The sequence below is a fragment of the Oncorhynchus keta genome, chromosome 20 (assembly GCF_023373465.1).
Source record: "Oncorhynchus keta strain PuntledgeMale-10-30-2019 chromosome 20, Oket_V2, whole genome shotgun sequence".
NCBI lineage: Eukaryota > Metazoa > Chordata > Actinopteri > Salmoniformes > Salmonidae > Oncorhynchus > Oncorhynchus keta.
The window spans coordinates 6,953,605-6,969,557 of record NC_068440.1 but is presented as its reverse complement, the minus strand read 5'-3'; the positions used below and the strand labels follow the sequence as shown (position 1 = coordinate 6,969,557).

The following is a 15,953-nucleotide window of genomic DNA, read 5'->3' as shown; positions in this document are numbered from 1 at the left end:
GGGAAATAGTCCTATAATTCCTATAATAACTACAACCTAAAACTTCTTACCTGGGAATATTGAAGACTCGTGTTAAAAAGAACCCACCAGCTTCATATGTTCTCATGTTCTGAGCAAGGAACTGAAACGTTAGCTTTCTTACATGGCACATATTGCACTTTTACTTTCTTCTCCAAAACTTTGTTTTTGCATTATTTAAACCAAATTGAACATGTTTCATTATTTGAGGCTAAATTGATTTTATTTATGTATTATATAAAGTTAAAATAAGTGTTCATTCAGTATTGTTGTAATTGTCATTATTACAAATAAAATAAGCCAATTAATCAGTATCACCATTTTTGGGCCTCCAATAATCGGCATTGCCGTTGAAAAATCATAATCGGTCGACCTCTAGTTGGAACCCAAATTATTTCCCCAATCGTTTCCTTCTGAATACATCATTTTCTCTCTTTGTTCTATTTCACTGCTCCAACCAGCAAAACCATAAACAAATTGCAGGTTCATTTACTTATATTTTGTTCCTTTTTGAAACCTTCAGATGTAAAGTCCCCTGTTTAGGGGACCTGCAAGGTTCTGGTACCGACCAAAACATTTACGCTTATTAATCAATCTGTGAACGTACATTTTAAGAGGTGAGATTTAAACCTGAGTATGTAGCATTACTAGTTATTGTTTTAATTTGGATCACATTGATTACACTTAATTGGTTAAACCCCTGGAATGTTTTACATTTAGTGCGACAAACTACTTCACCAATCAGTGCGGATAGAGCAGCGTTCTATTGAACGGGTCAGCGCGTTAATCTGTATAGTAAAGTCATTAAGATCTAATTCTATTTTGCCGTAAACAGCATGGTTTAATCATAATTAAAGAAACACACTGTGCCAGTCACAGTGAAGGTGCGAGATGCAACTTAAATGAGAAGGCGTGCCTTGAAGCGCTGGGCATCTTATCACATGCATGATCTGAATTAATCCCACAATTATACATACGGAGTGGAGTGGCTTCTATGGAGGGACTTTGAATGTCTGAACTTCTGAGTTGGTTTACGTTGGACAAGAGCAAACATTAGCTCGCAAGCGTCTGTGCGCAGTGCAGCACTATAAAAACACATCTTACCTTACTGTCGTTAAAGACAACCTACGCTCCTCCATTTCCTGGTTGCTAAAAGCCTAATTTCAGTTTGTGACAAAACAAGCAAGTACAGCTAACCATTGTACCATCTAAACCGCTGCGAAAAATGCTCTAGCAGCAAAAATATTGTATTCAAGCTGGTGTACAAACCCAAGCGTAAAAGACGCAAAAACAAAACTTAAGAACGAGAAGCATAGAAAGTGCACATAGAACAGATCTACCGCTTCTTAGAGGAACTTTCAATGAGAATGACAACTCTACAACACATTCTATGTTAATTTGGTAATGTCGCCCAAATGGTTAATTACTGCAGCTTTAATAAATACAATGTGAAACATCATATAGTATCGAACTTAACTGGTATTGAAAAAGCAAATCCATTCTTTTAAACATCTCCCTAATTTCCAAATCATGCATCAGTAGGCTACAGTAACTAACCTATTCTTCAGAGGGGAAACACACACACACAGATTTCCATCTGGCAGGCAGAGGCTGGAATAAGTTTCAGTAAAAGCTTTGCATAGGAGCTTTGTTCTAATTATTGTGGGACAGATTTTTTATTTTTTTGCCCAGAACGTAAAATTACATTATTAACCGGTTCCCATGCTTTTAGAATAATGGTTCTGTTCCGGAACAGTATAGACCACATTTGGTTACAGTTTGCAAGTCTGTTCCATGAACCGATTCCAAACCTGGATTAGAATGTTGTGGAAAAAAGTTCAGAATAACACAATTTCATGTGTACACATCTGAAGACCTATACAACTACACTGAGAGCGTGTCCATTTCTTAAAAAACACATTTGAGTACTTTTGTTACCATCTTTTGTGCGACCCGATATGGCACAACGAGCAATCAAGAAGTGTATTGCAGCTTGGGTAAGTGTCAAAAACAAGCCAAAATGCACAAAATAAAAAGGTGTCTGGACCCTTCTAGAACATTCCATTTACATCAGAAATAGAGATTGACTTTAGAAATAGGAAAATCCTCCTTTCAGGTGTTCTACAAATTTGTAGACAGAGCCCTCCATACTTTAAAATGCCAAAACTCAAAATGAGTTATCACATACAGGTATGTTGATCGAGGCACATGGTGTAAAAAGTGTATGTATTAATTGTTCATTCGTTTGTCGTAGCCGAATCAGCCCTTTTGTTCAAACTAATAAAAACTTGGCCGATTAATGGTAGTTCTACTGTGAACTTGACTAAATGGATCCTGATTTGTCATAGCTTCCATGTGTGCAGCTAGTCAAGCCAGTAACATGTCTACTAGCCATCTTACATTCTGGGTAAGAGGATCTCTGCGATCACTGCACTAAAAGTTAGGTTCATACGGCATTGCTTGCAGTGAAGAACAGAAAAACGGACGTGGTGCTATCAGTAAGAAATACACTAGATACGTTGTCGAACTGTACAATCCATTATTGAATACCAATAACTGCTCACCCATTGCAAAAGCAGCCAACCAGCTGTGTTTTTTTCCTATCAAATCGTTTGCCACCCTTACGTCAAAATAGATGTGTTCCATTACATTAATTGATATATCCTTGACAGTATAACAACTTATACAAAGCACAAGCTGTATCCATTTTAATGGACTTGAACAGCTTCGCGTCAGACCATTTCTAAGTTACCAACCAGACATCTAACTGGTCAACTTACTAATTGTATGTAACCTATAACACAAAAGGACATTAATACACCTGCCTGCCATAGGCCTAATGTGGATGCCTTAATCACATTATGGGCATTATTTCACCCACAGGGTACAAATAGTACAGGTATCCAGCAAGCAGTCCCAGGGCAATGCCTGTCACCATCAGTTCTTCGTATTGTGTTTTGCAAGTTGCACTAAAAGAGCTTACTCATTAGCTTAATGTTATGTCAAAAGACATGTTTGCTTCAAAAAGCAACCTGCACTAAAAAACCCATCATTTGAATTGCTTGGACATGGTGGTGGCCGGGAAAATGTTAAAACAACTGCCATGCCACAAGAGAACAGTGCAGGAAGTTCACTTTTCACACTGAAGCGCCTAAAAAAATACTTCCAGGTTACACCGAGACACCATTTCATGTGATCGCTTGAAGTTCAATGACAGTATGGTAAAGTGTTTCAACTAAAAAGGTTTTCCACCAAAAAAATGCTGTTAGATGACATCTTTCCACTTGCCAAGAAAATGTGCCTGTCTGGCTCACACAAGACAGGGCTTGCAATAGGTCTATTACACGAAGTAGGAGCTTTAAGAAAGCAATTCACTGGGTTTAGTACAGGTTGATTATTTTCAGCTGAAAAACAGGCTGTAAGAGTGGAGGAACTGAGGGGACATGCTGCTGCTGAAAGCTGCTACGCACAAATTTAATATCGACATGGTACAGACGCCTATGAAGACACTGTCAGCACACAAGCTTCGAACCTGGGCCGACCGGAGCAAAACCATCCACTTCACTCTCCCAGATGACAACTACAGCAACCAGTGGAGGAAACCACCCCCAATTAGTCTTCTACTCCATTTGGAATACATTACCATTTCGTTGGGCATCATGGCTCCCCCAGCGTTAGGTCCACCCATGCCTTGGAGTCCCATGGGGAACTTCTGGTTGGGTGAGCCAAATTGATTGTCTAGTTGGGACAACATGTCAAACATTACAATGAGTCATGGCAGCCCTTAGGGGGCAATGTTGTCATATATGTTTATAAAGCAGTCTCAAACTTCTTACTCATTTCAAAACAACAAGCTGAAAATAAATCTATTTTTTATTTGACAAATCCTTAAAAATATAAAGATTCACTACTCACCAGCCATGCCCATGGCGCCACCCTGAGTCAATCTCATGTCCCTCTGTAAAATCAATATCGTAAGAACACGCATTTTCCTCAAATGTAAAGGTCTGAATGGTGATACGGTACTCTGCTCAGCTTACATTGTCAATGAAGTTCCCACTTCTGTAGGCCTCCTCCCGCTTGCGCCGGATTTGCTCCTCAATCTCCCTCTGGCGGAGCGTCTCCTCCTCACGTATGCGACGTTCCTCCTCCTGCCTGTAAAGCACACTGCCACGTTTTAGTAACACTCCAATAAATTGTGTGTTAAACAGTTATTCAAACCAGTTTCAATACCTGAGCTGCATCTCTTTCCTCTTCTGCATCTCCGCACTGTGCATCTCCTCCATGCGTCGGAGCTCCTCCTCACGCCTCAGCAGATCTAAACAGTGTACGAACATACATGTAAGACACAGCAACATCTAACTAGCCTTCCATTTTGAGAAGGGGTTGTTTCTGGTCCAGTTAAGCTTGCCTTGGCGGATCATGTTGGCCTGGTGCACATGGAAAGCATCGTCCATCTCGCCCTCCAGTTTCTCACGGGCTTCGCGGATGTTCTTCTCCACTTGCTGGCGCTGCTGCTTCTCCATGTCGTCCAGGGACTTCCAACGCTTAGAGTACTCAAACTCAAAAGTGCCAGGACGGGCAAACCTGGGAGGCTCCTCCCGCTCCCTGCGGGTGTTAGAATAGAAACCGACTTGTAATCAAGACATACAACAAAAAGTGGTACTCAAGAGGGGTAATCATTCTCTGAGAAATCAACCGCAATGGGTCTTTAACTGTGGTATCTGCTAACCCAACCCCCGACCTCTGGTAAACACTACCCAGTGACTTTAGCCCAATGAGTACCCACTGTACTGCAGGCACATTTGGACTTTTTTGGGGTGGATACTTTTTACCCCACTCTCTCCCCAACTTCGTAAAATCCACTTCGGCACTTAGTCGTGTCCTGTTGCTGCAACTCCCGTACAGACTGGGGAGAGGTGAAGCTAGAGAGCCATGGGTCCTCCGAAACACGACCCTGCCAAACAGCACTGCTTCTTCTTCGCTTAACCTGGAAGGCAGCCGCATCAATGTGTCGGAGGAAACGCTATGCATCTGGCAAACGTGTCTGCGTGCATGCGCCCAGCCCGCCACAGGAGTCGCTACAGAAATGGGACAAGGACATCCCGGCCAGCCAAACCCTCCCCTAACTTGGACGACGCTGGGCCAATTGTGCGCCGCCTCATGGGTCTCCTAGTCGAGGGCCGGCTGCAAAACAGCCCAGCTTTGAACCGGGATCTGTAATGACGCCTCAAGCACTGCGATGCAGTCCCTTAGACTGCTGTGCCACTCGGGGGGAGTGCTTTGACTTTAACCCCCATCAAACATTGTGTGTTTGAGCTACAGACTTTTGGATTCGTCCATTTCTTCTGAATCCATGGATAGTAGGCATGCGTAATTAACGGGGGGCTGAGCTAGAGTGGTGTTGGTGAGACAAGGGCGGATACCGAAGAGGCCCAGGCCGGGTCTTTTATACAAACTTAAAAGCCATCTATGAAAAGCAGACACTCTTACAAACACGTAAGATGTTTTGCTCTATGGCGCTCACAAACTACAAAAGAGTTGTTTGAAGTTATGTTTTTTTTCTACATAGAAGATAATTGGAAGACTGTGTCCATAATATACAGTGCATTCGTAAAGTATTCAGACACCTTCACTTTTTCCACTTTGTTAAATTACAGCCTTATTTTAAAATGTATTAAATAGTTATGTCCCCTTCAATCTACACACAATATCCCATATTGACAAAGCATACAGGTTAAGACATTTTTCCAAGTATAAAAATGATCACACATAAGTATTCAGACCCTTTACTCAGTACTTTGTTGAAGCACCTCTGGCAGTGCTTACAGCCTTGAGTCTTCATTGGGTATGATGTTACAAGCTTGACACCTTAGCTTGGCACACCACAGTTCTCTGCAGATCCTCTCCAAGATCTGTCAAGTTGGATGAGGAGCGTTGCTGCACCGCTATCTTCAGGTCGCTCCAGAGAGGTTTGATCGGGTTCAAATGCGGGCTCTGGCTGGGCCACAAGGACATTCAGAGTGCTTACTGTGTGCTTACAGTCGTTGTCCTGTGGGAAGGCGAACCTTCACCCCAGACGGAGGTCCTGAGCGCTCTGGAGTTGGTTTTCATCAAGGACACCTCTGTCTTTGCTCCTTTCATCTTTTTCATCTGGGGCGGCAGGGTAGCCTAGTGGTTAGAGCGTTGGACTAGTAACCGGAAGGTTGCGAGTTCAAACCCCCGAGCTGATAAGGTACAAATCTGTTGTTCTGCCCCTGTTCCCAGGCCGTCATTGAAAATAAGAATTTGTTCTTAACTGACTTGCCTGGTTAAATAAAGGTAAAAGACCCTTGTCCCCCAATAGCTCAGTTTGGCCATGCAGCCTGCTCTAGGAAGAGTCTTGGTGGTTCCAAACTTGGAACCACCAAGACTTAACACTTAAGAATGATGGAGGCCACTGTGTTCTTGGGGACCTTCAATGCTGCAGACACAATCCTGTCTCAGAGCTATGCAAATCTGACAATTCCACCCCCCTGATTCTTAAACTGTCTTCGCTTTGTCATTATGGAGTATTGTGTTTAGGTGGGAGATAAATTATTTCATCCATTTTAGAATAAGGCTGTAACGTAGCAAAATGTTGATAAGGTCAAGGGGTCTAAATACTTTCCGAGCGCACATAGTTGCTATCACAAATGCCAAACAGTTGTCACTGACTAGTTGGATATTAGTTTCCCAGTGAACATTCACATTAAATAATGAATTTGTCCGGTTTTTGCTTTGGCGGACCTCATTTTTTTGACATTCATCAATTAAACTCGTGAAATCAACTTGTAGCCCTGGTTGTTCTGCAAATGAAATGGTAAAACACTTTTTTAAAAACCTTTATTTAACCAGGCAAGTCAGTTAAGAACTAATTCTTATTTTCAATGACGGCCTAGGAACAGTGGGTTAACTGCCTGTTCAGGGGCAGAACGACAGCTCGGGGGTTTGAACTCGCTACCTTCCGGTTACTAGTCCAACGCTCTAACCACTAGGCTACCCTGCCGCCCCACTTCATTTTAATGCTAGATATTAGGATAGGACATGTATATAAATGAAAGTTAGCAGATTTTTGCTGGGATCTCGGGACTGATGATATTAGTGTAATTTTCATGCCCCGTGGAAAGCACCTAGCTACAATAGCTAAAGTTCCATACCTTTGGGGGCAGGTAGGGTGGCAGGTAGTCTAGTGGTTAAGAGCGTTGGGCCAGTGACCAAAAGATCGAATCCCCCGAGGTGACAAGGTACAAATCTGCCGTTCTGCTCCTGAACAAGGCAGTTCACCCACTGTTCCAATGTAAATAAGAATTTGTTCTTAACTGACTTGCTAGTGAAATAAAGGTTAAATACATTTTTTTTTATGTAAAAAAGAAATACCTCAATATGATCAAAGGAATGCTGTGGGGGGGTAATAAGAAAACACAAAATGCCATATGCTATTGATTTAAGGCTATTTAGTTATATGAGGTGAGGGTTACTTATGATAGTTGTGGTTCTTCTGTGCCAGTTTCTCTGGCAGACCATCCTCATCATCGTATTGTTCAAGGGGCTCAACGACGATTGGACGAGGTGACCTAAGACATCAAAAGTACCAATTAATTACATCATGTGAGCCTTTAGGAGAAAGATTCATTTGCATTTCATGTTCTACTGAATGGTACCAAATTCATGTAAATCACTTACGTGGTGAGCAAGAAGACTCCATCATTGCAACGATCCAGGGCCTTTCGTGCAGCAGGTTTAGAGGCAAATTCGACAATGCCCTTGCCAGTGGAGCGCCCGCGATCATCTACAATTACCACAGCCCTCTCCACCACTCCAAACTGGGAAAAGGCCTCCTCCAGTAGCTCATTGGAAACAAAAGGTGATAAATTCTTCACAGACAGTGCAGCCGAGTGAGTTGCAAAGCGCACCCGAAGCGGTCTGCCTTTCATGGGTACATCATCCAGCTCAGCTTTAGCTATCTCAGCCAATGCACGGGATTCCTGGAATAGTAGAAATTTGGCTTTTAATTTGATTGAGTTGTTAGTGGGTAGTTTTAAGATTAAATGGTGAAAAAGTAGTCAAAAGCGACAACCTTCACCCTAATTGTCCGGTTCACCCTAGACAAGGCATTAAAGACCAAAAATTACAACATTTATAACTACCAAAAGGACAATGTTTATGTCAACTACTGTAGTGCACTTACAAGGCGTATGAAGCCAAAGCCTTTGTTTTTGTTGATGAAAATCTCACTGGGCTCGCCATACTTTGCAAACAGCTTCTTGAACGTGTCATCTGAGATATCGTTGGGAAGGTTTCCAATGAAAAGGCGGCATCGTTGAGTGTATGTCTTCTCGCCAGGTCTGCGCAACGAGGACAATGTCGCTCTCAACTCCTACAGACAGATACAACGTTCAGTTCAGATTCCAATACTACAATGTTTAGCCTGACAAATGTCCTTGATATTCTGTTACTAGAACATAACTATGGTTAACATTAATTAGGTGATTATGTCGCTCCTGATGACTCGCTTTTCAAATGTCTAGAAATGTACACATTTTGTGCTCTTGTTGGAAGCAATCACTCCCCTATTGCTGACTATCAATGATCTATAACTGGGCTAATAACTCACTAACTAGCAAAGGATATGAACAAAATGTGCACATGGCTATATACAGCTCTTGCTTTGATCTCAAAACAAGTTTATCTACTCACGACCACAGCTGTAAACAGTCCAGTTCAAAGTAAATGGCAATGGTCTATTTGCATACAGGCCTACAGCAGCTCTGACTGGTTACGCTGCACAGGTCTGGGTCGAGAATGGCCCGAGTAGTGCGTGTCAATACAATAGAATCCTACTACGACGTGTTCTGCCTACAACAACATCTATTACATAGTGTTGTATTGCATTGAGAAAGTGTCTAATAGTTTTGATTCGATCAGCACAGTAAAGGGAAACGTTGATAGAGTTAACAGGGAAAAACTCTAGAAAATTGAGTTAGGTTCAATAATAACTAATTAATATTAATAACTAAATACACTTTCACTGTATCAACCTCATCTATCAGAAGGCGACTTCGAGTCTTTTTGATAAAACTCTGTTAAGCCTAGAGCAGGGTTAACCTCTTGAACCTCTGGGGGCAGTATTTCATTTTTGGATGAAAAACGTTCCCGTTTTAAACAAGATATTTTGTCACGAAAAGATGCTTGACTATGCATATAATTGACAGCTTTGGAAAGAAAACACTGACGTTTCCAGAACTGCAAAGATATTGTCTGTGAGTGCCACAGAACTAATGCTACAGGCGAAACCAAGATGAAATTTCATACAGGAAGTGAGCCAGATTTGAGGCGCTGTGTTCCGATGTCTCCTTATATAGCTGTGAATGCACAAGGAGAGAGCCTACACTTTCTGTCGTTTCCCCAAGGTGTTTGCAGCATTGTGACGTATTTGTAGGCATATCATTGGAAAATTGAGCATAAGAGACTACATTTACCAGATGTCCGCTCAGTGTCCTCCGTCGAAACTACTACGTAATCTCCAGGTGCGTGCATATTTCCATTTTGAACAGAGGAGAAACCAAACTGCCACGAGTGACTTATCGAATAGATGTGAAAAACACCTTGAGGATTGATTCTAAACAACGTTTGCCATGTTTCTGTCGATATTATGGAGTTAATTAATGACTGAATTTTCAGGGTTTTTTCTCAGCAAAACGTAACGGAGTGATTTCTCCTACACAAAGAATATTTCAGGAAAAACGGAACATTTGCTATCTAACTGAGTCTCCTCATTGAAAACATCCGAAGTTCTTCAAAGGTAAATGATTTTATTTGAATGCTTTTCTTGTTTGTGAAAACGTTGCCTGCTGAATGCTAGGCTTAATGCTATGCTAGCTATCAATACTCTTACACAAATGCTTGTGTAGCTATGGTTGAAAAGCATTTTTTGAAAATCTGAGATGACAGTGTTAACAAAAGGCTAAGCTTGTGAGCAAATATATTTATTTCATTTCATTTGCGATTTTCATTAATAGTTAACGCTGCGTTATGGTAATGAGCTTGAGGCTATAATTACGCTCCCGGATACGGGATTGCTCGTCGCAACAGGTTAAGAAAGTTAAGATTCTGATAGTGAACGAAAATAAACATGCAACAATTTCACTTAGTTAATCAGTCAATTTAAATAAATAAATTAGGACAGTTCATAGAAGATAGAGTTATACTGTTTTTAAGGGCTTTTGACACTTTAGAGCACAACCTTATTTAGAACTCAACTTTTGGGTTTGGGGAGAATTTTTTTAACCTCCCTGCGCACCGAACCCGTTAGCGGGATTAAATTCAACAACATACGGTGATCGCTACATAAATAGTTATATTAACTTCTTGTAACTAGGGGGCAGTATTTTCATTTTTGGAAAAATAAAGTTCCCAAAGTAAATGGGCTATTTGGTCAGGACAAGATGCTAGAATATACATATAATTGCCCGCTTAGGATATAAAACACTAAAGTGTCAAAAACTATAAAAATATTGTCTGTGAGTATAACAGAACTGATATTGCAGGCGAAAGCCTGAGAAAAATGCAATCCGGAAGTGACTCATGTTTTGAAAGCTCTGCGTTCCGATGCGTCCCTATTGAGATATCAACCAGATTGTCCAACATTTAGGTCAAAAGGGAAGCCAGGACCTCAGCTGAACATGACTGCAACGTACAGCCCCCTTCAGCTTTTTGTCACCCAATCTGTCATCGAATAAGTATGGGGAGAAGAAGCAAACAGGCAAAAAGGTAGCACGGAAGCCCATATCCATGTCAGACTTTTTCTGCTACCTTTCACTGGTTGTCTACATGGGGCCGGTGAAGCTGAAATGCCTGAGGGACTACCAGAAAACATCATCTCTCTACCAACTGCCTTTCCCCATGACTTACATCCTGAAAAACGTTCCTGGTTCTCTCACAGGCGCTTCACATCAGTGACCAAAAGGTTGATGAAGTGAAGGACAAGAAGAGAGGCACAGCAACATTTGAGAATGTGCAAAATAAAACCTTTCTACTACTACAGCATTGTTGAGGCCTGCAAAACCTACTTTCAGCCAGCCCAGAATGTGTCAATAGAGAGGATGGTAGCCTCAAAGGCCAGAAATGGCCTCAAAACAATACATGAGGAACAAACGAATCAAGTAGAGTTACAAGCTGTTTGTGTTGGCTGATTCTGTGTTTGCCTACATATGCAATTTTTTTGTCTATGAGGGGAAGAACAGTTTTGCTACCGGTAAGGGACCAATAACTCCATTACAGAGTCAAAGCTAACTGCCAGGGAAGGGCTACAAACTGTTTGTGGAGAACATCTACACAAGCCCTACCCTGTTTGCAGACCGTAGGAAGCGGGAAGTGTGGGCTTGTGGCACCATTCGTACCAACAGGGTTGGCTTTCCGAAGACGAAGGTGAACGACATGCCTAAGCGGGCTGAGCGGGGGACCATGCAATGGATCGGTGAAGATGGCCCGCTGTTTGTAAAGTGGATGGATACCAGAGAGGTGGTGATGTGCACAACTATCCACAAGTCCTTCAGTGGGGATCATGTCGTCAGACTTGTGAAGGACGGTGCCGGGGCATGGGCCACCAAAAATGACCCCAGTCCAACTGCAGTAAAAGACTACAACAAGAGCATGGGAGGTGTGGACCTATCATATGTGCTGATAGGCTATTACAATGTTCTGCATAAGACAATGAAATGGTACAAGACTTTCTTCTATCATTTCATTGACATTGCTGTGGTGAATGAATTGATCCTACACAAGGAAATGGCTAAGAGCTGTGGAAAGCTCTTCCTCTCACAGAAAGCCTTCAGAGAGCTGCTCATCAAGGAGCTTGCTGGCTACAGCACCACGTTCTGGCCACTCTACCTAAGTCCCTTCTGCTCCTGCCACAAGTGTTCATCTGCCCTTATTTATTTCTGCAGGCATTGATTTGTCAAAGGGGCGCAGCATGGAGACGCTGTGTTGGATGTCATAAGGTGTATGCACCAATTTGTAAGTCGCTCTGGATAAGAGCGTCTGCTAAATGACTTAAATGTAATGTAAATGTTGTTTGCAAGATGAAGTCCCCCATCACCTGCACCACATGCTTGGTGACCCTCTGCTTTACAGCAGAAAGAGACTGCTATGGCACCTGGCATCAGCAGCACAATTGAGCTTTGGCAAAGTGGGTGGGGTTATATCCTTCCTGTTTGGCCATGTCCGGGGGTCTCATCGGATGGGGCCACAGTGTCTCCTGGCCCCTCCGGTCTCAGCCTCCAGAATTTATGCTGCAGTAGTGTGTGTCAGGGGGCTAGGGTCAGTTTGTTATATCTGGAGTACTTCTCCTGTCTTATCCGGTGTCCTGTGTGAATTGAAGTATGCGCTCTCTAATTCTCTCCCATCTCTCTCAGAGGACCTGAGCCCTAGGAACGTGCGTCAGGACTACCTGGCATGATGACTTCTTGCTGTCCCCAGTCGAAACTGCTGTTCCAGTCTCAACCGTTCTGCCTGCGGCTATGGTCTCTTCCTAGGTTTTGGCCTTTCTAGGGAGTTTTTCCTAGCCACCGTGCTTCTACACTTGCATTGCTTGCTGTTTGGGGTTTTAGGCTGGGTTTCTGTAGAGCACTTTGAGATATTAGCTGATGTACGAAGGGCTATATAAATAAACTTGATTTGAAAGGACTGGGGGTCTTCCAAATATTGAAAGTGTGTAAATAGTTACCCATGTTATTTTGTAAATGTCTATTTTTTTCTTCGTTTTTTTTTGGGGGGGGGGGGGGTTAGAATACCATTTTGGTATTTTGTATATAGTTATTTGTTACAAAATGTATACCTTCACCAATTTGGCCACTTGGGCTACTTGTGTGGGACACCTGGGTGACTTCATCTGCACAAGTACTGTTGCCCTCTTATGTTTTTCACTGAAATTGTCCCCACCTTCCCATCGGAATGTTTTTTTATTTTTAACATTTAAGTCATTTAGCAGACGCTCTTATCCAGAGCGACTTACAAATTGGTGCATTCACCTTATGACATCCAGTGGAACAGTCACTTTACAATAGTGCATCTAAATCTTAAAGGGGGGATATCTTGTTTTATCTTGTTTTTATTTAAGTCAGCTGGAATTTTAACTGGAACCATTTACCCAAGTCAGTCCCCTTTCATCTTCTAAAATCAAAAAGGTCAATTCTGTTATATTTATATTGAGGAATAAAACGCATTATATTCAGAAACCTCAATTAGTGAAAAGACTATGATCATGAAAGTTTATAGGCTATTGATTGAGTTGTTAGTGGGTAGTTTTAAGATTAAATGGTTAAAAAGTAGTCAAAAGAGACACCCTTCACCCCAATTGTCCGGTTTACCCAAAAGATAAAGAGCTCAATTTGATCAGTTTCCTCCACCTGCCCAGTTTACGATTTTTTGCACAAAAGGTTAAAAAACATTCTGATTGAGAATCTATTGAGCATTTATGCCACCATTCTAGGAAACTATGACATGAAAGTCATGAATGGTCGTATATAAATACTCCCAACATATCCATCTTCACCTTTGATGATATTAAATGGCATTATGCCCATCCTTGTAATTCACAACTAGCATATTAACAATTATTTTCCTGGCCAAATATACTAACGAATGAAAATGGGCTTGGAAAATGAGCGTTTTTCCCGTATTGAACTGCAACAATTATATAAATCCCTCAAACTTGTTCAACTTTAATTATAGGTAATGTTTCTGAATGTCTGTTAATTAATGTCTCATCGCCTTGTTTCTTATTCCTTTTTTCCCCCACCGGTTCACTGTAACAGCAATGGCCATGTATTGACGAGTAATTGTGTTGCAAGCAAATGATTCCCCGCGGCACCACAAATTTGTTACATTTGTGTCTCCACGGTGGCTTTCCTCGAAACTTTACGTAGTGTGTGTGTGGATGCATATATATTAATCCGCTTTCAGTAACATTGTGGAAATGTACTCGATTCTCACAAAATGGCCGACGTGCCTCCCATGTAGCCAACTAGCCTAGTTACGTTTGCAGGCTAACTCCGCAGCGTGTGAATGGAACGCTTAAGTAGCCCAATGCCATGGACCCACTTTTATTTCACATAATACATATGCATATCTAACGTTAGATATAATAACCTGTCTTTTAGCTAAGTAGCTAAAATACTAATTACGGAAAGTTAGCTAGTTGGTTTTTTGGCTAACGTCGTTACTCACATTGGGGGGGTGGGCTTCCTCCGCCTCATTTGAAGTGTTCTTCTGCGTTTGAGGTTCAGGTTTTTTGTTCGCGGGTGCAGATTTATTCCCATTCCCATTGGCGTTGCCGGGTCCTGGTCTTTGCTGGTTCCTATTCATATTCATCTGGTTTGGTGGGGGAGATGAGAGAGCGGGTTTTTGTATTTGGTTTGGTGGGGGAGATGAAAGTGCGGGTTTCGGAGGAACAGGCTTCGGAGGTGGGGACTGCATTTTTGGTTGAGCCGCAGGCGCTGTTGCTGCGGCCGCGGGAGGTGCGGCCATCGGAGTTGCTGCTGCTGCGGCCTTCGGAGTTGCTGCTGCTGCGGCCGTCGGAGTTGCTGCTGCTGCGGTGGCCGGAGCTACTGTGGCAGCGGCCTGCTGTTGCTGTATGGGGCCCTTCATGGTTAACGCAGGGCCAGGAGTAGGTGGTGGCCGAATCGCTTGAGCGCCTGGCTGGGAAAGAGTTGGTGCGGGTGGCTTCTGAGGGGTTATCTGAGGTATCTGGTTGGGTGGTTTTCCAAAGTTACCGGGATGAGGCCCTCTTTGAAAAGGGTGTTGGTTTTGTCTGAAATTATTCATGTTACCCATTCCACCTCGCATCGGGCCAGCACCTCCCCGGCGTTGAAATCCAACTCCACGATTATTTCCTCTAACGTTAAGGTTAAATCTGTCCCGAGACATTTCTGCGTTGTAGGATCACTGGATAAAATAAAAAGATGTACTATAACGTTGAAGCACGAAGCTAACTGACTGCTGTTGTTCCAAACAGCTCTCCTTCTTTCTAAAATGGCGATTCAATAACGTCGACGTATCTCCCGATTTAGACAGGAATAGCACCTGCGCATGCGTATCTCCGCCCAGAAGTATTTACATGTCGGGAATCTCCGGATGTGATTTTTTTGTAAACAAGCATTTCTTTGTGTTTTTTTTAGACTCTTTTTTAATGTAAGTCATAGTCATTTCACATTAACGGTCCGTGTCTAATAATCTCATACACTCATTCAAATTGAATATTGGGCTCCTGAGTAGTGCTGCAGTCTAAGGCACATTAAGGTTTAAAAAATGTGTCCCTGACCAAAAGGCACCTGAACAGCTTCTACCCCCAAGCCATGAGACTGCCTACCCACTTTATTATTTATTTCATTATCGTAATTGTTTTTGCACTGGCATCACACTCACTGGACTCCATTCCATTTCTTAAATTCCAGCCATTATAATGAGCCCATCCTCCTACAGTTTCCCCCACCAGCTGCCAGTGCCACATGTACATGCTGAACTACCTCAATTACCTCGTACCCCTGCACATTTACACAGTACTGGTACTCCTTGTATATACAGTGCATTCGGAAAGTATTCAGACCCCTTCCCTTTTTCTACAATTTGTTACTTTACAGCTTTATTCTAAAATGGATTACATTTTTTAAAATCCTCATCAACCTACACACAATAACCCATAACGACAAAGTGAAAATAAGTTTAGACATTTTAGCAAATGTATAAAAAAAAACAGAAATACATTATTTGCACAAGTATTCAGACCCCTTTCTATGAGACTCGAATTTGAGCTCAGGTGCATCCTGTTTCCATTGATCATCCTTGAGATGTTTCTATAATTTGATTGGAGTCCACCTGTGGTAAATTCAATTGATTGAACATGATTTGGAAAGGCA

General features: G+C 42.2%; 1 protein-coding gene across 2 annotated transcripts in view; it reads right to left on the bottom strand.

The window, feature by feature from the left end:
* The window catches only part of LOC118399238 (splicing factor, proline- and glutamine-rich-like), a 29,100-nt gene extending 14,004 nt beyond the window's left edge, over positions 1 to 15,096 (bottom strand). The window contains exons 1-9 of one of the 2 annotated variants that reach the window (XM_052471941.1): positions 14,266 to 15,096; positions 8,228 to 8,416; positions 7,723 to 8,024; positions 7,518 to 7,613; positions 4,430 to 4,626; positions 4,252 to 4,336; positions 4,059 to 4,173; positions 3,934 to 3,976; positions 3,662 to 3,756 (exon numbers count right to left, since the gene is read on the bottom strand). In XM_052471941.1, the coding sequence (XP_052327901.1) occupies positions 3,662 to 3,756; positions 3,934 to 3,976; positions 4,059 to 4,173; positions 4,252 to 4,336; positions 4,430 to 4,626; positions 7,518 to 7,613; positions 7,723 to 8,024; positions 8,228 to 8,416; positions 14,266 to 14,964 (1,821 nt within the window). In that variant the 5' untranslated portion in view covers positions 14,965 to 15,096. The remainder of the gene's footprint in view (positions 1 to 3,661; positions 3,757 to 3,933; positions 3,977 to 4,058; positions 4,174 to 4,251; positions 4,337 to 4,429; positions 4,627 to 7,517; positions 7,614 to 7,722; positions 8,025 to 8,227; positions 8,417 to 14,265) is intronic. The other variant, XM_035795157.2, reaches the window with a different exon arrangement.
* Between the last annotated feature and the right edge of the window lie 857 nt (positions 15,097 to 15,953).